Consider the following 26777-nt stretch of genomic DNA (forward strand, 5'->3'; position numbering starts at 1 on the left):
ATGTTTCTGACGCGAAAAGGACGGAGAATAGCTACTTGGCCAAAGAGATATAAAGAGAGCACTATGCTATATATGTTGCCGGGCTCGTTTTCGTTCTCCTCTTTGTCCCATGATTCGTTCCCTGCCCAAAAAAAAAAAATAGAATTGAGAGATAAACAAAAGAATTAGACAGTGTGTGCCCATGCACTTGTTTCAGAAAATAGATATAGGTATCCTATACAGTCAGCTGTGGGGTCTTTGAATTTTATATTTGCTACCAGCACGCTGCGTTTCTCTTTGTTCAACCAGCAACGTAGAGAGCGCTGCAGAGACAGTCCCTGCATTTCCCGCATAGATAGCGCTACCTGTTATGAAATTCACATTTCATTCAGAGATTGGCGTGTTCTAAATAGTAGAATTGTTTCAAGAAACAGTATCATGCACAGGTTTTCTTAATTGTGTATTTCAACTGTAATATTTATTGTAAATTAATAATTATTAATTGATAAATAACTTTTGAATCCTGAGCAATTATTTTGAAGTAATAATTTTGTTGACGTTTACTAATTTATTTTAATTTTAATCAAATTTCTGATAAAAATAAAAAGGTTAGGATTCTTAAATACATGAAAAAGAAATGAAAGACAAAAATCCCCTCGCTGAGTTATATTTGGAAAAAATAATCTCTCAATCTCTCTCTCTCTCTGCCATTTTACCCCTTCGAGTCGAGGTTTAAATTGCCAAAGAGGTTTCACTTTTATCACATGTACTGAGTTACGCGCGCTCTATTTTTAAATTTTTATGATACATAAATTTTGACGTTTTCTGAATGAGATAAAGAAAATCTAGCCTCCACCGTTCCCACATCCGGCCTGGAATTATTCAACAAAAGCGAAAAATTTTCCAACAGAACCTCGCATACACAATTTTATATTGCGTCCAACCATGCACTCAAACACCATCACAGTCTGGGAGACGGCAGACTGATGCCCCACGTTATCCACTCAAATTACCAATCACTGGTGAACTCCCATGACTCTGACAGGATTTAAAGCATATTCCACGACTTCCTAGGATGTGGACACCGTGGGTGTAATATGGAGAGAACCAGATGCTCCAGCGTTGTAGCATCACTGGTTTCAATCATGAAGTTGAACAGGCTGTCCACAAAAGAATGTGCCAGTTTCAATGATACATTACCACAGTTAAATTTAGACTGTTCACAACAAATCATAAGTTAAATCAAAGGTAAACTAACCTAGTTTTTCTTAAAAAATGTTCAATTCTGTGCACCTTTAAATATACGACACACATCCAACCTAAAGCCCAATTCTTCACACACTTTGGTTAACACGTCCGGAGTAATGGAAGCAATAGCCTCTTCAATTCTGTGTCTCAACTCTGGCAAATAATTAGTTAGCGGCGGAACGTAGACACGATCTTTTATAAAGCCCCAAAGGGAAAATATTGCATGGTGTTATGTCAGGTGAACGTGGAGGCCAGGGAAAAAGAGCTGTCGTCTTGACCAATCATACGGTCAGGGACTGAGGACGTTCAACCACTCTCGTACAAAGAGTTTCCAATGGGGAGGACTCCATCCTGTTGCCAAGTAAAGTTTACATGTTCACCCTCTAGTAATTTGGAGAAGAGCCATTCTTTTGTAGTGCAAGCGAGAAAACAACAAAGCAGTATTTGCACTTTTCCGAAACTGTTTGGAGTTACTCTTTAGTTGTGACCTTGAATCAACACTCTTCAACACTTACAGCTGATACTATTAAATTTTACAACTGGAACATTGTTTTATGGACACGCTATATTTGCCTAGCAAAGCCTTGATGCAACACAGCCATTTGACTACCATGTTTGCAGGAGTGATCGTACTACGGCTCAGATTCCTGTACGCTGTGTGTTGGACGGCAAACCTGTACTTCTGACGTTGAAAACTTAAGATAGAAATTTCACCGTTCACAAAGAACTCTAAACCTTTGGAATTCTTTAAAGTAGATTTTAGGGTGTATAATTGTCAACGAATACTGTATTTAAATATGAATACATGTATTTACATATACATTTATAATACAATACAATAAACAAAAAAAGTAGTTTACAAGTCAATAATATACATAACAATAACAAGAAAGATGATGGTACAGATGCAACATCGCGTATATTAAGTGTTGGGTATTTTCACTTCTTAATGTGAAAATTCAGTCAGATACATACTGCAAAAATAGTGTAAGACTATGTGCAGTAAAAAGAAAACCAAAATTCAAAAAAATAAATACCACATATTTTACACCACAGCAATTCACTGGCATAAATATGTTCGCATCTTGACTTGTCGTTTACGGTGTTGCATCTGCACCATCGAAGTGCTACAAAGCCAATAACAAACACATTGCACATACTTCAGTCGCATCGTAACACACGTCAGGTTCACGGCTCGTAACTGCTCTCTCCTACTCCAGACTTATTCCCTCGTTTAGGTAATGGATAATTTTATGATAAGTTTCTTTTTTTTTTGAAATTTTGTTTTCTTTTTGGTAACTAAATTCATGCCCTTCAATCATCCATACACCTAAAACTAGCTGATAAAATCAAGGCTTCCAATTATCACTAGGGTTCAAATGTGCATTCCTTCAAACCAAGCAATACGGCCTTATTGGCAAATAATATGTATCAGTGAAAATAAGGACTACCATTATCCATATGTTAGGAACAAAATGCAAAATAATACCTTTTTTAAGCATCCATTCAATGCTATTAACAGTAAGATATATAGGACTAAAATAAGGAAGTTTTTTTCCTCAAAAAAAATGTAATCTAACTTCTTTGTATTTTATCCAGACTTTACTCTGTTTAACTTGCTGTTTGATAACCGATATGAATAATTGGACAAGTATGATGAAATATGATGAATATTTAACTGATTTAAGTAATCTATTTATCACGGAAAATTTATTAATGACAAACCAAATCATTTCTAAATATACTATGAGAGAGTTTGGAACTTTGATTTATTTACAAACTAGCTGAAGTACCCAGTGTTGCCCGGGCTAAACACAGCATAGTATAATGGATATCACTACCGAGTTTCAAGTCTGTAGGGGATACACTTGAAAAATGGGAAATTTTGATTTTAAAGTCTCATTGATTGCACAATCAAAGCTACAAATTGGCAAAACCGGGACCAATCTTCAGCTTCAGTTTGTGGGAAGGCAGGCAACCCAGCCACACAAGACGTGACAGACGCAGCAAACGATAGCGCGTTAAAAAATTCAAGGCATCTATTGACAAAAGTACTAACTAAACTGTAACTTACTGTTTGTATATCTGTGACCTACCTTCTGTTATTTTCTATTATAAAAACTGAATTCATTCATTTTATCACTCCCTTAGGGATGGAATTTCATAATTATATGTAGTCCATGTCACTCCCTGGTCCATAAACTGTCTATATGCCAATAATAAGCTGCATGAAAGAAGGACGAACAGACAAACACACTTTCGCATTTACCGTATTTACTTGTGTATAGCGCACCCTCGTGTATAGCGCGCACCACGATTTTTGCAGCAAATTCCAAAGAAAAAAATTTTTTCCCCGTAAATAAATTTTACTAACATTTTGTGGTACCTGTTAAGTAATTACGTATGAAACAAATGATAATTTAAATTGATGTGTGGTGATGCATCAGGAAAATACTTAAACTCTGCTGTGTAGACGGAAGATAATGAAGCGCTGTATCGTCACAACTGGTACGTGGACGGGAGGGAGGGAGACAGGCAGGAACGGGACGCGGAGGACTAGATTACTCACCGGTAGCAGCTGCGACGAGGAAGCGAAGGAAGTGGGAGGGGGAATGGCGACAACATTCTCTCTCTCTCTTTTATTTTACTAGCTGCGCTGGCTTTCTGTAGAGGGGGAGGTCTAAAAATAAACAAGAGACGTGCGAGCTTGCACGCGCACATGTGTGTGTGTGTGTGCGAGAGACCAGGTTATGTGCGTGCGTGCGTGTGTGTGTGTGTGTGTGAAAGAGAGGCCTTGTTGCTTGTGCGTATGTGTGGGGGCTGGCCAGAAACGTCACCCGTCACCCGGCAGTTAACAACTTCCACTCCTCCTCCCCGCCTCACCCCATCACTTTTTTTTTTCCGTGTATAGCGCGCATCCTTATTTTTTTCCTTTACGTGAGGGGAAAAAAGGGCGTGCTATACACGAGTATATACGGTATAAAACTAGTAGGGAAGTGTAGGTCACAGACACGTGAAGCAATGTCTTCACACCAAAAAAAGCATGTAGAAATGTTGAGGCTGAGTGTATAAACTGTGGACACAGTATTTTTCCTGCGTGAAAGACATGAACCATCTGCACAGGTTTTTGTGTTCGAGTGTTCCTCAAACCTTTCAACAGTGTAGTTTGTTGAATGATAAAACTTCATACATTTTCACCCGTACTTAACTTTACGGTGCCAAAAGCTTTTATCACCAGATATTTCATTAAATTTGTGGCCTTATAAAGGTTACGCAAAAAAGTGTAATTTTGAAAAATCTCACGTGTGGTTCTCATCACCAGGAAATTTGGAATTTTCAACCCAAATTATTCGTAGTTACTATCTCGGGACTGCATGAAAACGTGTACATGGAATTGCGCATAATTTATGTAAAAACAAGATGTTCGTGTTTTGTTCCCATCTCAATTGCAGAACAATTAATACGTTGGATTTCAACGTGAGTAGTCTGTAAACTCGCACAAATGTTCCGTCCGGCAGAAAGTTGAAAGCTCGCCAGATCAGCAGCGGGCTGGCTATTGTTACAGTCGCCAGCGCGGCATTCACAGGCAGTATCTACAAACTTTGAGCGTACAGCTAGAATTCCCCGTGCTTATTATAATTTTTTTGAAGTGAAATTTCTTTACTGAGGGGGGCTTTAATTTCCTGGTCGTTAAGAAAATTCCAATCACGTGAAGGGAACAGTCAGGTAAGTGGTGGGGGAACCGGTAGAGGAGAGTGTGTCAGCGGCAACGCCACTCCAACGCATGCGCTAGCGGTCCAATGGGAGGATAGGTACGTAGCGGAGCATGCTGTATGCTAGTTGTAACGGCCGGAAGGGGAGACTGCAAGGGAGATGTAGAAATGACGTAGCAGTGATGATAGGGAATTCTCTAAACGCTGCTTGTGTTCGTCTACTCCTTAAATCCTCCTGAGATCAAACCCGCATACTTACTATTTTCAATTATTATCTCTTGATCAATAAATAATTTCCAATAATTTATCTCTATCTATAACTCACAAGCAAGAAAATTCACTTTTATCACACGTGGACACTACGCACACATATTTTTTTTTTTTTTTTTTACCCAAGTTGTACTTTGATGCGCTTTAAGTTTGCCTGACATTTAAAGTAAGTGTTGTATATTTTTTCTTGGCTTACTGAACAGTTTTAAGCCTTTTGTAGACAGATTTTCTTGCTTATATTCCTTTCAACTCTCTGGAAGAACAGTAGGCACCATTTTAAGCAACATTTGCTCCGAATAGCGGTGACCTTGTTAAACACGTGAAACTTATTTATTAACAAAACTGCAACAAATAATAATAAACATATTTTTTCTTGGGCAATCCGAAGTGGTTATCAAAGTCTCAGACATTGAGGGTTAACAAAATGTTGATTAAAAAAATCAATTCTAACTGGGAAAAAATAAATAATTGTATCAGAAAGACTGAAATCTGCATGTTCAAGTAAGTAAAATAAAATAACATAACAAAAGCTATTGGCTAAACAACTCATCCCCAATATAAATGCAAATATCTTAGCCTATCGTGAGATCAAGACATTTCTAGTGGAATTATTGTTACATCCAATGAAAAGAAGCCATTTCATTTTAACTTTCTCTTTGCTAATCTTTTCACTATACCGAATGTGTAATAATCATTACACTTGAAGCCAAACTGTCACCAGTTTGCTGACTTCACAGCTTTAATCTTCATTCAAGCACCAAACCTCCCTATTTCAAAATGAAAGTACCTACTTAAGTAGAATACAAAAATTTTTTTTAACTAATACATACATCATACATAGAGTACAGTTCCACTAATTAGCAATACAAAAAAAAATACTTATTTACCTATTGAAGCGCCCTTGCGTGTTCCAATGCCACCAATTAGCATAAAACTTAAAGCAAAAGCTGCAAATAAAATACATATTGATACTTCAAAAATCAGTCAAAAAAAAACTCTTTCGTATAAAATTATAAACACGTTACATCACAAAATTCATCTAAGTTTCACAAGTGTGGATTCAGTCAAATGAGAAATAGATAACTAAAGCTGCTGAACTAACAAATAAAATAAAAAAATTACATGGTTCTTGTTTTATTTAGTCTCGCGACAGCTGAGAAGGTACAAATGGTTGTAGCTGGCAAATGGCGGCTTCGTGAACGGAGCCAGCATCAAAGAATTGTACACAAGTACTTCCATCCGTAACGGCCCGATCTACCGGCAGACTCGACTAAGAACCGAGACGGGTTTAAACACTTGAATACTTCCAAGTGCAATTCATGTTAACTTCCACAAACTCTCTTTCAAACAAAAAGAACACTGTACATCGTGATGAGACAAACATTACAGATGAGAAAAAATTTTAACGAGAAAAAAAAGGTTATTGTAGTTTAATAGTTTTTTCAGTTGTAAATGCTTTGAATACTGAAAAGAAGACTAGAAAAAACAAATATACACATGTGGTTTTGAAGTGAAACTTCTTTGCCAAGCGTTAAGAAAATTCTGATCGCACGAGGGGAACAGTCAGGCATGTGGTGTGGGAACCGGTAGAGGAGAGTGCTTCAGCATGCGCCAGCGGTCGAATTGGGGGATAGGTACGCAGCGAGGCATGCTGTATGCTAGTTGTAGCGGCCGGAAGGGGAGACGGCAGCGGAGAGGTAGAACTGACGCATTAGTAGAGATGCTATGAATTCTTGTAATGCTTCTTGTGTTTGTCTACTCCTCAGTTTTTTTTTCCATTAATTTTTTTTATTTGAGATCATACCCACGTCCTTACTATTCTCAATTATTATATCTTGTACACTAAAAAAAAAAATTCTAATAATTTATCTCTATCTATACCTAATAAGCAAGAAGTTTCATTTCTGTCACACGTGATCTCCACGCACACACTTATTGCGGAAGATAGCTGAATCGCATCTGATAGCATTTTAAATGTAGCATGTAAAACCTCGTTATGGTGCATGGCTAGGCCTTCACGCAAAGCTCGTTAAAACTTAGATACATTTTCTTAATTTTCTATTTTGTTTCCCTCAGCCACAAACATCACGATAACGTCACGAGCTTAGCGACCATTAGGCAAGCATCATGCAGGGCTCAACCACTGGAAATACAAAATTTTTTTTTTTTCCATGCTGAATCTTGTAAGAAAGGCACAGATACTAAATATATATTTATATATTCACAAGCTACCTTACGGCGAGGAAAGCAGGCTACTACCGACCTCTCTTGATACACTGTTACGCTAGCTGGGGGTATGCCAGAGTCCTTTTTCATTCATTCCCAGTTCATGGACGATTGTTTTTTTTTTTTACAAAGATAATCTTCAAAAGTGTTCAGATAACCTCGAACGGACTGAAAGCTGGATTTTTGCCAAGTTCTACACTCAGCGTTCAGTTAAAAAAAAAAAAAAAAAAAAAGGAGAGGTCATGTTCCATTTACAAACTAAAACATGCATATACAGTAGAATCCCTCCCGAACGACCCCCCTCTGGAACGACCATTCCGTAAGAACGACCAGTTTTCAAGGAACCGTGAAAAAATTCGAAAAAAAAAAAGAGTAAAATCGGATGAAAAACAAGTGCGCTACACACTATGTACGGCGCTGTGCGTCACGTTTTTCTTGGCGAGCGCTGTACTGTTGGCAGGCGCACGCATGGCTAAAAATAGATACCACCCCTCCAGAGTCCAGACTGGCCACCCTAGCGCATGCGCATTTCTGTTGCCGTCTCGATCCCGTGTCTTTGTCTTGTGGCTTGTTAGTGTGATCTTGCTCGCTGGTGGATACGCTTCTTTTGCTTGTTGATTCGGATATTTCTTGGTTTTTATTATTGTTGACGACTTATTACGCTTTGTTTCTTGGACGCTGATTTGGTTAGTGGTTTGATTTTGTGAATTTTGTATATTGTTGACGAGACACGCATTTGTTTTTGGATTTTGATTTGGTAATATTATTGGCTTGATTCTATGAACGATCGTTGACGACACACGCAGTTTTACAAGGATTTTGATTTTTTTTTTGGGATTTTCATTTTGCATTTGTGAAAATGAGTGCCAAGCGAAATACACTTTCGCTAATGAAAAAATATGAGATATCATCCAGCAAGTGGATAAGAAACCCAGGGAAAATAGTCTTGACGTCCGCTTCCCTTCTCATGTCGGTTGGTTATTATGTCCGCCGCCCGTTAGCTCGCCTGGCGCCGAGAGACGTGTCTGGCAGGCATCCGGCGCGGCGGGACGAATGGTGACGCCGAAAGAGAGGGAAAAGGGGGGGGGGGGGGGGCAATAAATGGATAAAAAATAAACTACCCACGTTACATAACGTTAGCACGATGTTATTTTAAAGCTGCCCAAATAAAGGACGGTTCTTTCCGTGAAACGGCCCGAGGGGGGGGGGGGGGGGGGGATATTGGCAAAAAATTTCCCAAATTCTCTGGAACGACCCTTCCGTAAGTACGAACGTTTTTTTCGGGAACCGTGAGGGGTCGTTCCAGCGGGATTCTACTGTACTGTGTAATTTTGTTACAAAACAGTTTTTTTTATCATAATAAACTGTAAGTCTGCTTATTTAAGTATTTTGTTTCCGTACTACCCGGATCAACCGGATTTTTGATTGTTTGTATGCCTTTGGTCTCAGTAAGTCCAACAAATCGAGGTTTAACTGCACATTGCAAAATTCAAAAGAATAATAATAAGGGGGGAAAAAAATTCTTATGGAATGTTTCAAACTGGTTCACAGCAATAAAATAGTTATTTTATTTCTCATTTCAACCGAAGTACTTGTGGTTCTCAAATAAATAAAATACCATATAACTCTAACACTATAAACGTATAAACTATGAAAAAAAGAACAAATGTAACTTAACTGGTAATAATTAACTTTTTTTTTCAAGACTAGACGCACACTGGTCTAAATATAACGTCAACCTTACTTCACAATACGTAAGAACTTAACACAGCCAAGTTTTTTCGAAGGGTTTTTAAATCAGAGCTGATGGTCAAACTTGTACAGGAGAGAATTCCATTGTAATGCACAAGTAAAAAAAATAAAATTAAAACTGACAATATTACGTTATGGATAGAACATCTCATTACCGTATTGGTCCGGAGATAGGCCGACCTCGAAAATAGGACGACCCCTTCTACAGTCCACTCAAAATCACAGAAAATTTTTTTTAACTAATTAAAATGATTATCAGCAGCATATTACCACAGTAACACTTCAACTAAGTTAGTATTTATTGAACTGACAAAAATATTTGAGAGTTCATATTTCCGTTTATCTTCACAATCTTTTGTAGCGGTGCCAACATTTTATACGGCAATGGCTACATTTTCTAAGTTCATAGAAATTGTGACGTAAAAACATTTACCGTTACGTTTAATTTTGACGTAAAAAAACCCAAAATGGTTTCATGTAAAACGTGTATGAATCAACCATAAAACAGCCAATATTGCAAATAGGTTTTATTGTTCTTGTTACTGTTGGTATGTACCGGTATTTGTTTATTCGTGTCGCAACTACAAGTTGTCAACACTGGTGCCATTTTGTTTTTTCTGTGGTAGAATATAAATAAAGCATACTACGGTAAATAACCGTACGGAAAATTTGCTGTTTTTACTATTTACTGTAAATACCACATTTTACAAGCAAATAAAATTACCGCAGACTGTTAAATACATTAAAAAAATAACTAGACCGAGCTTTTAAAAGCTATGTGCTACAAGTGACCACATCTGTGTACTTAACTTAAAATATGATACGTTATTGGGGTTAAGTGTGTTTACTAAATTTCTAAGTTGGAAAAATTACTAATTCCACGTAAGTACGGCGTAATTTTAGGTCAATGAATTGTATATCTGACAACATTTTTATGCCATAAGTGATTCTCCTTGAAATGTATGTGTTTGATTATACTATTTTGGCTAGTGCCCCATTATAGGCCGACCCTAGATTTCAAGGTTGACAAAACTGGCAAAAAAAGGTCGGCCTATTTTCGGACCAATACGGTAATTATGATGTTAAAAATCCAGTACTCAAGGCATCAACAAGATAGGTGACAAACTGAAGGATTCAAAACAAACTGAGATCATTCATCTCAAATAAACGTCAAAGAAACCTCTGCTGCACAGTTTGACCGAACCCTCCAGATACAAAAATAGACGGCTAAGCCTGGCGCGCCGGTCCCCACACGGGCATCACGAGGGACCGTCGTCCAGGGCGCTGCCCCGCCGCGAGCGCACCAGGTTGAAGCTGGTGGCGCGGCTGGCGAGCGCGGCCGTGCGGCTGGCCACGCTCGCCAGCACCGGGTCGTCCGGCCGCGCGGATTCCGCGGCGCAGTCCGCCGCCTCCAGCCGGTCGCTGGCCGTCACGTACGAGTCGCAGGTGTCCGTGGAGCTGTTGTTGCAGCGGGTGTCCGCGGGCGGCAGGCACAGGCGGCCTCCGACCGGCGCGGGGTCCGGGCCGTCGTCGAAGCAGGCCCACAGGAGGCGCTGCCCCGCCCCCGACTCCGCCCGCCGCAGGCCGTCGAACACGTCCAGCCCCTGGTCCAGCGAGCAGCTGAGCTTCCCCGACGACGCGACGGCCGCGCCGTTCCGCAGACGCGCCTCCGCGTCCGCCCCGGGCCGCAGCTCCGAGTTGCCCGCGGAGCGGCAGGGGCGGTGGCCCTTCTCGAAGTGGTGGCGGGGGGCAGTCGCCGTCGCCGCCGACGGGGGCCGCTTCCTCGCGGCGTCCGGCCGGAAGCTGCCCACGGGGCTGGCGTTCTGCGAGGAGCTGCGGAGGTCCAGCGACGAGCCGGACATCGTGCGCCCCACGCTCTCCAGCCTGCCGACCCCACACCCTCCATCGACCCTGCGTCCGCGAGCACTCAGTGAACAAACACACACACCAACCACTGAATTTAAAAAATATATATCAATCATTGTTAAACTTTTATGGGGCATAACTAGAGACAGGTGTTTTCGGTGAAAAAATTTGCACAAGTTCGTTACTTTTTACGAGATGATTTCGGTATATTTTTCGCTATTTTATCAGTAGTTTCGTCAAAAATTTCGCTGATTTTAAAACTGCAATATGAGGTTTATAAATATAAGTTCTACGTGAATGTGTTTAATATGTCATTTAAGCGTAGAATTACACAGTTTGTCTGCATTGTTCAGGTTTTAAAAAATGCATATATTTACTAGGCCTAAACATGTTACAAAGCACAGTACTGGAAACTGTTTTAAAAAATTTACTGACAAAAAAAAAAGCTCAAGTCCTAACCTAAAAACAAATAAGTTACGTCTATTTTTACCTGTGGCTAGGTTATATCAACTTTTTACAATAAGTGCTGTAAAAAACAAGACTCACAGCTATATGAATATTTCAAGAGTAGGTAGGCCTAACAAAATTTATTATCGTAACATTGTTTATCTTCTTAAGAATGCACAAAACTGTTAAAATATTGTACGCTTTAGAGCATCTACCTGCAATGTACTTGTGCATCCATTGACGAAGTTTCGGGTCATTCCGTTTTTCAATCGGGATGTTCGCTTCGATAAAAGCTCGAGTTGTTAACATAATGAACTCATTCTTGTCAAATTTTCTTTATTTTGCCATCAACAAGGCTGATTCCAGTGAAACGTGCCTTTTTTGCATCGGATTGTTGACTTTCCTTGTTTTTGTTATGCGAGGCACTGTTTTTGTGTGTTTCAAGCACGCGTCTTTCCGTTGCCACTCTATTCTAATGTTGCAGTACTTGCACACGAGAATTTTTTTGCACTTTGTCAAAGACAGAATCCTTCGCTCGCAAACTCCGCCGCCCTGTCAAATACTGTCACAACCATTTTAAAATCAATGTTTTACAAGAAACAGAGCAAAAACGTTTGATTACATCCACGCCATTTTAACTTACTGTGGCGAGTGGCGACTCTGGCGAGGCAATAGTGCGACACGAATACGACTTCCTAGACTATCGAAAGTCGTTAACAATAAATTATAATCGACTGCTGTTATCGAGTCATCATAATACGGACGTTTAGCTATTTTCAGTGTTTTTTTTCGTAATATTTTTCGTAATTGATAATTTCGCGTTTTTAAGTTTGTGTATTAATTTCGTTAATATTTCATGATTTTGCGCATCATGAAAAACACCTGTCTAGGCATAACCATAAAATATTTTAACTAAACATTAAATATGTACCTTTCTTTAAACTAAAAAAAAGAAACTATTTTTATTGTATTTTTTTACAAACTTTACTCACTGAGATATAGCATAACGTTTACTTCAATAACAAGCAAAAACCATGATTTTTTTTAAATACTCCTCATATAACACACAATTCTTTTTCATAGAGTTAAAAAAAAAAAAGTACAACATTTTAATAATGTTAAAAAAAAATTACATTATGTCATATAGCAAGTAAAAAAAAATTTCTTTCTTCCCCCTCCTCCGGCTTACTCTTTCACAATTCTCTCTCTGCTTGGACAGTTTCTCAACCTCTGCACAATAGTGCACCCAGACGCCTCTGCACATCTATGACATATGAAAATGAGTACAGTAAACTTCTGATAATCCGGCCATTCAGGCCTTTGCTCCTGCCGGACTACCAAAAATGCCGGATCTAGGAATGGTACATCCCTCACATCGATGAACACCAAGTTGCAGAGCAAAAATACGCCTGCATGACGGCGCTAGCTCGCAAACACCGCTGTGCCGGAACGTAAGGGATGAACGTTCAGAAACACGACCCCGGGACTGAAGGTCAGGACTTCAGACGGGCCACGCCCACCACAGACTAGGTAACGAGCCCTAACGACGACCGAGTTCTGCCGGGTGATCCTCAACCACGCCGAACGCACCGGCCATTTCTGGGGTTGTCCAGACCGCTACCGACTGTCCCTTGTGTACTGAACTGTAACACGAGTTTTCCAAGCATAGCTCTATATATATATATATGTACGGACTTAAGCCAGTTACGCAAACTTAAGCTAAAAACACACACACACACACACACACACACACATATATATATATATTGATATGTAAGACAACGATGCTCTTATCAAAGCCCCTTTCTTCAAAAACGTGCATAAATTATGGTTTTATACTAATCTTTACTAATATGAATAAGTGTATTGTCTAGGTTTGAACCATAATTTATGCAGGTTTTTTTGAAGAAAGGGGCTTTGATAAGAGCATCGTTGTCTTGCATATCAAGCAAGCATCATTTCGAAATCTGTATTAGTTAATTAGTTATAAGCAAAAGGAAAATAGCATTGAATCTTATGAGGTTAACGCGGGTTGCGTAGTGCCCCTGAAACACTGGAGTGGCCTCTTAAGAAAGCCTCGGATGGTGAGCTCGCCTCGTAGTGGCAGCTCTCGTGCGTGTATTTTTTTGTCGATTTGAACGCGTGAAGGACGTGGTGAAGGAAGCGTGGTGTGCCACTGACGTGCTGGAGGACGGCTTGAGCGCCAGCAGTCCCGCGAGGTTGGGCAGCGTGGCGCGCAGGTCCTGGGTCGGCAGCCCGCAGTACCACCGCAGCTGCGCGATGTTCTTGTTGAGCAGGTACACCCCGTAGTTGAACTGCAGCTTGTCCTTGCCGCGCGAGAACAGCGGGAACCTGCAGGCACGGCACGGCACGTCAGACACGCCTCGGCACGCCTCAGCACGGCACGTCAGACACACCTCAGCCCCGGCTTTGAATATATATACTGTATAGAAGTCGCCAGCCTAGGTTAAAATTTCTAATAGAGATTTGAGGTAGTTGGTTAATTCACAGCCGCAATCGCCACCATCTCCAGGGCATCGACTCGTGGTGGACCCTAGCGGACGAGTGTCGAACTCTTCAAACACCCCTTCCCCCCTCCCGTTGAACGACGTTGAGCTGCAGTGAATGATGTATGAGGGGTGCGGGGAATGACAGCGGGCGACAGTGCTGCGCTCTAACGTGTAAATAACAAACTAATACGATACAGGGCGTTACGGCAGCGCACTGCAGCGGTGAAGTTCCCATGCTGCTCATCATACGCTTCTGAAAAACATAGAGTAAATCCTATCCACTCGCGACTTCTATACAGTATATGTATTCAAAGGCCCCGACAACTCGTCTCCCACACCCCGTCGTGCTACGTTCCAGTCCCATCCCTAGGGGCTGGAAAAATTTACCATCCACATAAAAAACTCTCTCCATAAAAGACTCTCCCAGGAATGATGCTTCAATAGTATCGACTGTACGTGTTGTAGAGTGTTGGTTTAGGTCACGACTAAAGAGTAAGTCAAACAGTTTTAGACAAAGCACATGCGTGAGTACTGCTTTGTTGTTTTCTTGCTCGCAGCGCCACCTGTGTCGAAAGAATGGCTGGCTCTTCCTACAATTACTAGAAGGTGAACCTGTGAACTTTACTTGGCAACAGGATGGAGCCCCCTCCCCCATTGGAATCTCTTCGAACGAAATGTCTAAGTCCCTGGATTAGTCATAATGGCCGAGACGACAAAGCTCTGTTTCGCCGGACTTCACGTTCACCCAATATGACGCCATGCGATTCTTTGGTGTTTTGTAAAAGATTGTGTCTACGTTCCGCCGCTACCTAATGATTTGCCAGAGTTGAGACACAGAACTGAAGAGGCTACTGCTTACACTTCTCCGGACTTGTTAACCAAAGTGTGGGAAGAATTGGACTTAAGGTTGGATGTGTGCTGTATAACTATATGTACATATTGAACATTTGTGAGAAAAACTAGGTTAGTTTACCTTCAACTTAATTCAATTGGAAACAAATAATTTGAAAAAAAAAATATTTATAAATATTTAATTTGAAATGTTGAATAAAATATAGGGATGTGCGAGTACCCAATATTTTTGGGTACGGTTCGAATATACAATTACCCGACCCGGAATCGTTGTACGTACATGGATTCGAACAGTATTATGAATATTCTAAAAGTTATAAATTAATTTAATACGGCTCAAAAAAAAATAGCAGTGAAAAACAAAGATAGGCTATTACTACGTAAGTATTTATAATACAATGTATCAAAGAAAAATATGTAAATTAAATAATTAACACAGTGACATTAAAAGAATTTCGAGATTTCGAGAGCTTAAACTATAATTACGAATTTCGTCGTATAGCAAACTATAAACTAAAAACAATTACATACCTACAAGAAAAAAAAAACGTCTTGGCTATTTATTGGAGAAAAAATGGTTTCGTTTGCTGAAACGTTAATAAAACTGAGATTTCCCCGTGGCGTGCAGTTTATTACGATTGAGTTTGAGAATCGAATATGTTTTGGTTTTCATATTTTAAAGTGTTTATTATTAATTAAGTTTACATAATTATAAACATTTCAATCTCAGTTTAATAAATAATTGCCAGTAGTTATAGTTAGAAAAAAGAGAACACACATTATTTTTAAATTAACCAGTTATTTTTAATTATTATGTGCTTAATATTCGGAATCGGATTCATATCTCAAATATTGCCAGGGATTCGAATCGGATTCGAACCAAACTGAAATTCAAGGATTCGCACATCCCTAATAAAATATCAAATTACTGATGAATATAAAACACTTGTAGAGTATTTGCAGAGGGAAGAGGGGAACGGGACGGGCGGGCTCACTCTCTGTCCTTGTCGGGGATCTTGTCGGCGATGTGGTCCACGATCTTGCTCCGGGAGCCGAAGTGGCAGAGCGGGTAGCGCAGGGGCACCTGCAGGAACACCGAGATCATCTGCACCAGGTGTGTGACGAAGCCCAGCGCCACCGAGATGGTGAGCTCGTCGCTGGCCGCAAAGTCCTCCGAGTTGGGCAGGTGCACGTCGCACACGTGGAAGTCCCCGCCCGACACCTGCAGCATCACACGTCCGCCGCTCGTCACACACGCTGCTCGTCACACCCACTGCTCGTCATATCCACTGCTCGTCACAACCACTGCTCGTCACACCCGCTGCTCATCACATCCGCCGCTCGTCACACCCGCCGCTCGTCACACCCGCCGCTCGTCACACCCGCCGCTCGTCACACCCGCCGCTCGTCACACCCGCCGCTAGTCACACCCGCCGCTCTTCACATCCACTGCTCGTCACACCCGCTGCTCGTCACATCCACTGTTCGTCACACCCGCTGCTCGTCACATCCACTGCTCGTCACACCCGCTGCTCGTCACATCCGCCGCTCGTCACACCCACTGTTCTTCACATCCACTGCTCATCACATACACTGCTCATCACATACACTGCTCATCACATACACTGCTCATCACACCCACTGCTCATCACATACACTGCTCATCACATACACTGCTCGTCACATCCACTGCTCATCACATCTATTGCTCGTCACATCCAACATCCACCACTCGTCACATCTAATGTTCATCACATCCGCTGCTCATCACATCTATTGCTTGCCACACCCACTGCTCGTCACATCCACTGCTCGTCACACCCGCAGCTCGTAACACCCACTGCTCGCCACACCCACTGCTCACCACACCCACTGCTCGCCACACCCACTGCTCATCACATTCAGTGCTCGTCACATCCACTGTTCGTCACACCCGCCGCTCATCACACCCGCCGCTCGTCACACCCGCCACTCGTCACACCCGCCGCTCGTCACACACACCGCTCTTCACATCCACTGCTCATCACATCTATTGCTCGTCACATCCAACATCCACCACTCGTCACATCTAATGTTCATCACATCCGCTGCTCATCACATCTATTGCTCGCCACACCCACTGCTCACCACACCCACTGCTCATCACATTCAGTGCTCGCCACACCCACTGCTCATCACATTCAGTGCTCGTCACATCCACTGCTCATCACATCCATTGCTCGTCACATCCGCCGCACGTCACACCCGCTGCTCGTCACATCCGCCGCACGTCACACCCGCTGCTCGTCACATCCACTGCTCGTCACATCCACTGGTCGTCACATCCACTGCTCGCCACATCCACTGCTCGCCACACCCACTGCTCACCACACCCACTGCTCACCACACCCACTGCTCGCCACACCCACTGCTCATCACATTCAGTGCTCGTCACATCCACTGTTCGTCACACCCGCTGCTCGTCACACCCGCTGCTCGTCACACCCACTGCTCGTCACATCTATTGCTCGTCACATCTACCGCTCGTCACATCCACCGCACGTCACACCCGCTGCTCGTCACATCCGCTGCTCGTCACATCCGCTGTTCGTCACACCCGCTGCTCATCACACCCACTGCTCGTCACACCCACTGCTCGTCACACCCACTGCTCGTCACACCCACTGCTCGTCACACCCACTGCTCATCACACCCACTGCTCATCACATTCAGTGCTCGTCACATTCACTGCTCATCACATACACTGCTCGTCACATCCACTGCTCATCACACCCACTGCTCATCACACCCACTGCTCGTCACATCCACTGCTCGTCACATTCACTGCTCGTCACACCCACTGCTCACCACGCCCACGACTTGCCACATGCACGACTTATCGATGTTCTACGTCCTTCGCACACCCTTCAAAGGTCGATGCATTGGTCTCGCTCTTCAGCAGTGTAACATAAAATACTTAAACGAAGGAGACAAAAATATTCAATTAAATAACATTTCTTAAATGAAAATGGACTTTGCCACTTGAATGAATGGGGCATGAGGCAATTAAGGAATGACTCTGCGACCTGTCTCACATTTTTTTAAAATTCCATTTTTAAACTTATAAGTTAAAAAAAAATTCAGCACTGGGCCTATAAATACATAAAATATCCCTGTTAACAAGTCTAAATTTTTAAGCACCTTGAGAAACATCTTAACCGGCATTTACTGTACTTTAAGTTTGCCGGAGTGGTTTCCACATTACACGAGGCCATTTAAATATCGTCAGAGCCAGGGGCGTAGCCAAGGGAGGAAGGGGGGGGGGGAGGGGGGTTAGGGGTTCAAACACGTCCCCACCCCCCGTTAGCCCAAAATCTTTAATTAATTTTTTGTTTATCACTCAAACAAATTTCATATTAAAATTAATAAAATTTTTACCATTACAATATTTAAATTTAAGTACCGAAAACTGCTAAAAATAGCACTAATTTACACCTTAAAATCCAAATTTTCGCGGGGGAGGACCCCCGGGCCCCCTGCTTTAACACGGGGGGGGGGGGGGGGGGGGGGGGAAAGAAGGCCATGATTCTTAACACCCCCCATACACAGATCCGGGCCACGCCACTGGCCAGAGCGATCACTGACAGTAAGGGTCCAGAGCCGGCGGTACGGCACCTGGGCGATGGGGTAGATGAGGGTGAGCTCGGACATGAGCTGGCGCCGGCGGAAGGTGAGCTGCGCGGACGCCTGCGCGAAGCCCTCGCGCTGCTCCGCCAGGCTCCGCCTCCACTCCCGCAGCTGATCCACTTCCCTGCCCAGCGCCTGGTAGCGGTCCGTCAGCTCCGAGCCTGCGTCGCGCAACAACACACGCACGTCGCGGTGAGCCACGGGCAGGGGGCGAACACACGGCAGACCATGTCAACACGACACACAACATGGCAAAGATTGTCAATACAAAATACAACAAACACCAACATGAAAGTTAATACACCATTTAGTAAAAGTTAACACAACCATTTAGTACAGAAATGTAACTAAAAACTTGAAAATCTATCAAAAATATTAATTTTTTAAATTTATTTTACAAATGTTGGGCTCATCATAAAAAAAATTTATGAAAAAAATTGTTTAACTCTTTCAGTGCTGTGATCGACTCTTGTCGATTGCTGCCTCTTTGTTTAAAGTGCTGTGATCGAGAAATGTCGATTTGCAATACTCAAGTCAGTGCGGAAGTCGATTTAATTCCCGTGTGTGGTTTTTTCCTTGTTCTGTCATTACCTGCGATCTGTTGAGGAAATCTTGAACTACTTCGTTGATTTTGCCGGTGGTTCAGTTGGTAAAAATTAAATTTTCTTTGTTCTTTTGCTAATGTCTTTGAATTTGTACCGTGATATTTTTTTTGTTTTGAATCTTTCTTACTATAAACTTTTTTTTTTCAGTAAAAGTTATGCCAAAATATTAGTCTAAATATGTTTTGTTTTATATTTTATATATATATTCGGCATTTTTATTTTTGGTAGACATTTAGCAAAGAGACAGGTAAAAGTAATACGTCTTTGTGCAAACAAGTGTTTTTGATTCCATTTCTCTACATGGGTTAGATGTTATTTCAAATACAGTGTCGACAGAGGATTTTTGTTTCATAATAGACAAAAGAGATATTTTGCGTGACATTTTTGTAGGAATAAATAAAATGATTTTAATGTTATAATAGAAAAAATGGCAGACCGTAAACGTTTATATGATCCATCAAAACAAGAAGATTATACAAAATTACTGGAACTTTTAGCTGCAGATTCAGAATCTGAAGATGAAAACCCTAACAGTCAAAGTGATAGTGATGAAGACATAGAGTGCAACGAGTCGAACTCTGACAACGAAAATGAAGATGTGTCTGTAGATATAAATACCTGGTTCCGGGTGAGTAAAGAAACTCCAGTGCATTTGAATTTGTGTAGTGGTGATTCATTCGACTTGACTATTGTAAGTGACCCTGTAAATTTTAGTAGCCAATATAGTGCCTTTTCACAATTTATGCCAAGATCTGTGTTTGTCCATGTAGCTGATCAAACAAATTTGTATGCACAACAGTTTTTGGACAAAACGCATGATTTTTCACCACGATCGAGGTATGCTAAATGGAAAGACTGTACAACTGAGGACATCGAAGCAATGGTAGCTATGGAGATAGGGATGGGCATGTGTCGAAAACCATCTCTAAAAGATTACTTCTCAGAAACAAGCTGGCTTCTTCGAACGCCAAATTTTGGAGAAGTTATGTCCAGAGATAAGTATTTTCTGTTGCGGTCTTTTGTACATTTCAACAACAATGCAAACTTTGTGAAGAAAGGGTTGCCCGAGTACGATCCATTGTTCAAAATTCAGCCAATAATAGAAATGACAAAAGAAACTTATTTACAACATGTTCAACCAGGGAAGTGTGTTTCAGTTGATGAAACAATGTTGAAGTTCACTGGCCGTCTATGGTTCAAACAATATTTACCTTCTAAACCATCAACAAAGTGGGGAATAAAACTGTGGTCACTGTGTGATAGCAAAACAGGTTTTTTATGTAAGTTCGACACATATGTAGGCAAAGGCAGTGGTGTGAAAACAGGCGAAACACTAGGTGAGCATGTTGTAAAAAATCTATTGAGAGGATTTGAAAAGAGCAATCAAATTGTGTATGTTGACAACTTTTTTTCTAGTCCAGTGCTTTTTCAATTTCTTTTAGAAAATGAAATTGGAGCTTGCGGAACAGTCAGAAGCAACAGGAAAATGTTGCCAGGAGAAATGAAAATTTTGTCACTAAAGCGAGGTGAAGAACCTAAGTTCTGGCAAAATAAAAGAGGTATGATTGCATGTTCATGGCAAGACACTGGTCGTGTTAACATGTTGAGCACCGTACACTCTTCTGAAATTTTGACAGTAGACAGAAGAACTAAGAAAAGTGCAACTGGATTCGAAAAAGTGAAAAAGCCAAAACTTGTTGCAAACTACAACAAAAACATGAATGGTGTCGACAAGTTTGATCAACTGTGTACAAACTATGTGTATAAACATAAAAAATTGAAATGGTACCAAACAATTTGGTATTTTCTTATTGAATCTGCATTGGTGAATGGGAGAATTGCATACAATGAAATAAATAAGAAATCTGTCTCCGCAAGTGATTTTAGAACTGAAGTAATCTCAGGATTACTGAAAGATTACAATCGTGAACCTGCAGCCAAACGCAGTCGTAAAATCTGTGATTCTATGCCTTTGGCAAGGCTAAGTGAACGACATTTTATTGGTGAACAGGAAAATAAATCTCACAAGCCAAACTGTATTGTTTGTTCCGTACTACCAGGGCAGTGCAAGAAGAAAGGCAAAGGAATGTGCAAAAGGAAGCAAACAATATTCTACTGCAAAAATTGTCCAGAAAATCCAGCAATGTGTACTGTACCATGTTTTGAAATCTACCACACAAAAAAAAGTTACAAAGTTACCTGTAATTGTTAAACACATCTTCATTGTTTATGATTATACTTTACATAGTTGACATTGAATCAAATGTTGCTTGCTAACCATATCTACTAATAAATAACAGAAACAGAACTAAAAACACCAAAAAATAAGTATATAACATATTTAAAAGTTATAATTATATGTTTGTTATGTATTTTTATGTTTATGTAAAAGATTGTACGTAGGTATATAATTAAGTGGGGAAGACCCGTTTGTAATAATCTAATAGTGTTTTCGCAAGTGAACTACCTACTGATATGTATTTACATAGTAACTATTGAAGTTGTAGCTATATTAAAAATCTTAAAAAATATAATTAATTCCAATTTGTGTAAAATTAAGTGTTTTGATTGTTTTAAGTTAAATTATTAATATAAAAATTTAAAAAAATTAAATTTATTTTAATTAAATATATAAATTATAAAAAATTTTATAATAATTTTAAATAATGTATATTTAATAAAAAAATAACATCTATTTAAATTTAAAGTTTTTAATCAATCTTAAATTATTTTGCACCACAAAATTATTATTTTTTATTTTCTGATTTTTTTGCGAAAATAATTACGCACTTAGGGTAATTTAACCACAAAAAATGCTGCACCAAAAGAGTTAAGATGAAGTGTCGAGAAACTTAGAATTGTTTCCTGTAAAATTGTTCACACATTGTATGTATATTTAACAAATCGGAGATTTCAGATTTAAAATTATAAATGTTACTCTATTTTACGTATTATAATCACTTATATGAACAGAACTATTTTTAAACTTAATATTTCTCTCTAGGCCAGGTTTCTCTTAATATTTTCCTACATTTAACACACCTCTTTGTTATGAATCCATTTACATTCCTCTTTTTTTTTTTTACTGTATTTTGGATCAATTTTTCGTGCACTCTTGTCTAAAGAGTAAACAAAAAATATTTTTTTACCGTATGCTAAAATTTGATTTCCAAAATAATAAGATATTCAATTGGAACTAAAGAAAACAGCCCGGTGGCGGAGGAACCGACGAAACCACAGTCAGGACGGGGTCGCTACCTCGGTCCTGCGTGATGGAGTTCGGGTTACGGTAAAAACGCTTGCTGCCAAAGCCAGCCTCCAAAATCCATCAGAAAACCAAGTTCTAAAAATTTTTTTTCAGATTTTTTCAGCGGGATGTTGAAATTTTTTTTTTCCATTCATTGCGTTTTTATGTAAAAAAAAAATTGAAGAGTGTAATGAATAGATGTTCGACTGGAATGAAAGAAGACGGGACTAGCACAAGCCTTGTGGTGGTGGTTAGGGATCGTCTTGGAACCAATGGAACGACGACAGTGTTGAAATGACTGGAATGAAAGAAAGCAGTGTTTGCTGAAGCTGGGTGGTGGTGGAACAGTCAGGTGTCTGGACGGACGGACGGGGACGGGGACGCTACCTCGGTCCCGGTTGGCCGCGGCCAGCGCCAGCCGCGCGGCGAGGCGCGCCGACAGCCGGCCGTGCTGCCGCGCCCGCTCCTCCCCCAGCAGCCGCACGCGGAAGCGCGCTGCCTCCAGGCGTCTCCGCAGCTGCAGCAGCTCCTGGCGCCGGAGGGGGGCGGGCGGCCGGCCCCGGTCCAGCAGGCGGCGCAGCGCCGCGCTCTCCCAGGGCTCCTCGGGGCGCGGCGCCAGGCCCCCGGCCGCGATCCGCTCCCTCAGCACGGTCGCCTCCTTCACCTGCTTGCTGGTGGCGCGCTGGATCGTCTGCAGCCTGCACGGCACACACACTCCCTCCGCGTCAGCGACGCGCCGGTCAGGGGCGCAACAACTACATTTCCAAAAAGGGGGGGGGGGGAGGGGCAATACACCTTTTTATGTAAGAATCATCTATCCCCCCCCCCCCCCTATTGAAGCGTGGGGTCCTCCCCCCGGGAAAAATTTGTATTTCAAGGTGGAAAACGGTGCTACGTATTTAAGCAGTTTTATCATCTAAAAAAATTGATTACACAGGAACTTTCTTCGCCCCCCGTTTGCCCCCCACTTCAAGGTTTCAGAGGGGGGGAGGGGGGCAAAATACCCTTGCCCGACCCCCCCCCCCCCCCCCTTCCCAGTTGTTGCGCCCCTTGCACCGGTCACTGTGCAACTACAAAACTTATTTGATTACGAGTTCACGAAAAAAGACTTTCGTGCACTGGAAATCACGTGCCACAGTCAACAAAGAAAAAATTTTTTTTTTAAGACCAGTTCAAAAGCAGCAGTTGTTTTTTTTTTATTTATTTTATTTATTTGGAATTTGTCACATGCCCACCAACAGTCGTAGACTTCAGCGGTGGGCACCGCATGCAATAACAGGAACACAGTTATCACTACCGGTGTATGGACTCCCACCTCTGTCGGTGCCGTAGGAGGCAAACATCTACAGGTGGCCAGCAAATGAGAGCAAGAGTACCAGAAAGCAATGCATGTGGTGATATATGGTGGTCGTCTGGGAGGGGGAAGGAGGGATGAGTTACCTCCCCCCCCCCCTTAAAAACGCACATATTCATTCCAAAAGAGCACAGACCGGAAGTGTTGTTTCATATTTCATACACAATTCTAACATTTCCTACACAATTCATTCATTTAAAAAAAAAAAAAAATTGAGAACTGATTCTTTCAAGAGGCATGATAAGTGTGACGCTCACTGGTGCTTCTAGCGCTGTGTCACCTCTAAGCGCAAGGCACTGAACTCCTCTTACAATAGGGCAACTACTTAAATACTTCAGCAGCGACCATAACATCAAATGGCGGAAAAAAATTAAGGTAATATTATAATGCAAGTCCCATAGGCCCTGAGTGCTTTCAATAATTAGTACTAGAGGTTTCATGCGTAAAAATTATTTCAAAAACACTCACTTTAGCCATTTTCAGCTTTCTAAAAATGCAGTTTAAAATCAAAACTAATTATACGACCTAAGCGTATTCTTAAATGCTTTTCGTAAACACACGTCTCTATGATATATCTTAAAGGGTTTAAATCGCGTAGTTTGTTCGCAAGACCTGCACGCGGTGTGGCCGGGCAGGCAGGGGCAACGAGAGGGTGACACCAGGCCCAGACGAGCGGCAGGTTGACGGTGTAGGCAGGGGCAACGAGAGAGCGAGCGGCAGGCGTACCGGAGCAGCAGGTTGACGGTGTAGCTGGGCCGCACGTCGCCCGCCGGCAGGCACACATGGCTGCGCCGCTCGTCGCGGGGCGCGCCCGGCCCCTCGGCGCCCCCGAGGCAGCGCGGGGAGGTGAAGTAGCCCCCGTGCATGCGGAACACGATGGTGTTGGCGTGGAAGCGCGCGGGGTTGGCGCCGGGGCTGCGGCCCAGGTAGGCCAGCCCGCTGAAGTACACGCCCCACACGGTGACCACCTGGTCCGGCCGGCCGTCCCGGTGCAGCCACAGCCGCACCACCACGCCTGCAACGCACCCCGTGCTCGCCTCCACTACCACCTGACACTTAAGCCCACCGCACACGGTATAATATTTCCTACTAGTTTGCTTACTAGAATGATTACTGGTTTCTGTACTGTGTAGGCTACAACCTGAAACACTAGGTTTGCCACAAGTTTCTGCTACACACGATTCTAGCTGCCTTACTAGTTTTGTTAAGAGAATGTTCTCCACAACAAATTTTTATTACGATAATTCACATTTTTTTACTGCATACAAACAAGGCTCTTCTTTGTATGCATTTATTAAAACGAGGAGTTGGTCACTATTCCACTTATTTCCGTCCATGTTTATCACGGTATGCGCGCTTAAAAGTGTAAACAACCCCTAGTGATGTTTTCCTGAGTTCTGATTGGCCACTCCTTAAATATTGGAACACAGCAAGCAACGAAAATAGGACGCAGTGTATTACGGAAAACCAGTAGCCCAGCTAGTACAGCTACTAGTATCCAGTTTGAATTCGAGTGAAGAAACTAGTAGTAGAGCCAGTACGACTCCTAGCATACAATATTGTAAGGAATATTGTACCGTGTGCGGCGGGCTTTAGTTGTTATCCTGTACCAGTGAGTGTCCACACAAGAGAATGTTTACCTAGCTAGTGGGGTACCCACGGGCCTGCAACACATGGGCCGACTAGTTCTGGCTAGGCTGCACACCACCATCGTTCTCCGGCGCACGCGACGTCTCTCGGTAAGCCACGCGAGTCGAAAGGTACCCGACTAATCTCCCTGTGGGAAGTTGCTCTTCCTGAGAAAGTTAATCAATGTATAGTAACACTGCTACCTAGAGACATCAACCACATCTCCACGTCAGTCTGTTGAAGTGTTTCAAATCAGAAACCTTTTCACGAACTAGAAGCTCTGTTCACCAATCAAACGGGTTCAATGATCATGAAATAACGTGCCTGACCTCTACCGCTGCGCCGCCAGGATAAACGTAACTATGCAAGTTTTTTTGGAGTTTCATTCGATAAAAACTGGGTTTTTTTTTACATTACTTTGTTTTTTTCCTTCAAAAATTCTTTAAATTGGTGTATTTTGAAAAATATTTCTTAAAACAAATAACTTGTTACTGTTCTGTTGTCTATGCTCTTAGCTTTTCTAAACAAAATTTCTAAGGGGGTTAGTTAATAACGAGCTGAAATCAGCCTATGTTTGTACTTTTGTGTGCATCTGTAATATACAGTTTGTCTATAAAAAAAATGTCCCTGTTATAAAATTTAATAGTGTCAACTCTAAGCAATATCGTGTAGGTTCAAGGTTACAATTAGAGAGGTACCAGTAACTCAAACATTTTTAGGCAAGTGCATGCGCGATTACTGCTTTGTTGTTTTCTTGCTCGCAGCGCCACCTGTGTTGAAAGAATGGCTCTTTCCCCAATTACCAGAGGGTGAACCTGTAAACTTTACTTGGCAACAGGATGGAGCCCCTCCCCATTGGACTCTTCTTGCACGGGAGTGGTTGAACGTAGAAGTCCCTGATCGTTGGATCGGTCGTAATGTCAAGACGACAGAGCTCTTTTTCGCTGGCCTCCACGTTCACCTGCCATTACGCCATGCAATCTTTTCATCCTTTGGTGCTTTATAAAAAAATCAGGTCTAAGTTCCGCCGCTACCTAATGATTCGCCAGAGTTGAGACACAGAATTGAAGAGGCTATTGCTTCCATTACTCCGGATGTGCTAACCAAAGTGTGGGAAGAATTGGACTAATATGTTGGATGTGTGCCGTATAACTAAAGGTGCACATATTGAACATTTGTAAGAAAAACTATAGGTTAGTTTAGTTTAAAATTTACGTATGATTCATTGTAAACTGTTATCTATTTATTTATCAATTTGTTACATGCCTACCGACGGCATGAGGCCACGGGTGGTAGGCAAGATAAACATAAAAAAATACATAGACAAAACAAACACATGAAACAAAATTAAATAACGTTGAGGACGATACTACAACAACACATACACAAGACAACACAGCAGGCAACTAAACA

At 41.7% G+C, this 26777-nt stretch overlaps 1 protein-coding gene across 3 annotated transcripts in view; it reads right to left on the reverse strand.

Moving 5' to 3' along the window:
* Positions 1–1322: 1322 nt before the first annotated feature.
* Positions 1323–26777, reverse strand: part of LOC134540565 (collagen, type I, alpha 1a-like) — a 37894-nt gene continuing 12439 nt past the window's right edge. For 2 of the 3 annotated variants that reach the window (XM_063383384.1, XM_063383383.1), the window contains exons 4-9: positions 24462–24750; positions 22769–23079; positions 18518–18690; positions 15859–16085; positions 13683–13853; positions 1323–11072 (exon numbers count right to left, since the gene is read on the reverse strand). In XM_063383384.1, the coding sequence (XP_063239454.1) occupies positions 10448–11072; positions 13683–13853; positions 15859–16085; positions 18518–18690; positions 22769–23079; positions 24462–24750 (1796 nt within the window). In that variant the 3' untranslated portion in view covers positions 1323–10447. Of the gene's footprint in view, positions 11073–13682; positions 13854–15858; positions 16086–18517; positions 18691–22768; positions 23080–24461; positions 24751–25375; positions 25531–26777 lie in introns of those variants that run through there. The other variant, XM_063383385.1, reaches the window with a different exon arrangement.

The sequence above is a fragment of the Bacillus rossius genome, chromosome 17 (assembly GCF_032445375.1).
Source record: "Bacillus rossius redtenbacheri isolate Brsri chromosome 17, Brsri_v3, whole genome shotgun sequence".
Taxonomy (NCBI): domain Eukaryota; kingdom Metazoa; phylum Arthropoda; class Insecta; order Phasmatodea; family Bacillidae; genus Bacillus; species Bacillus rossius.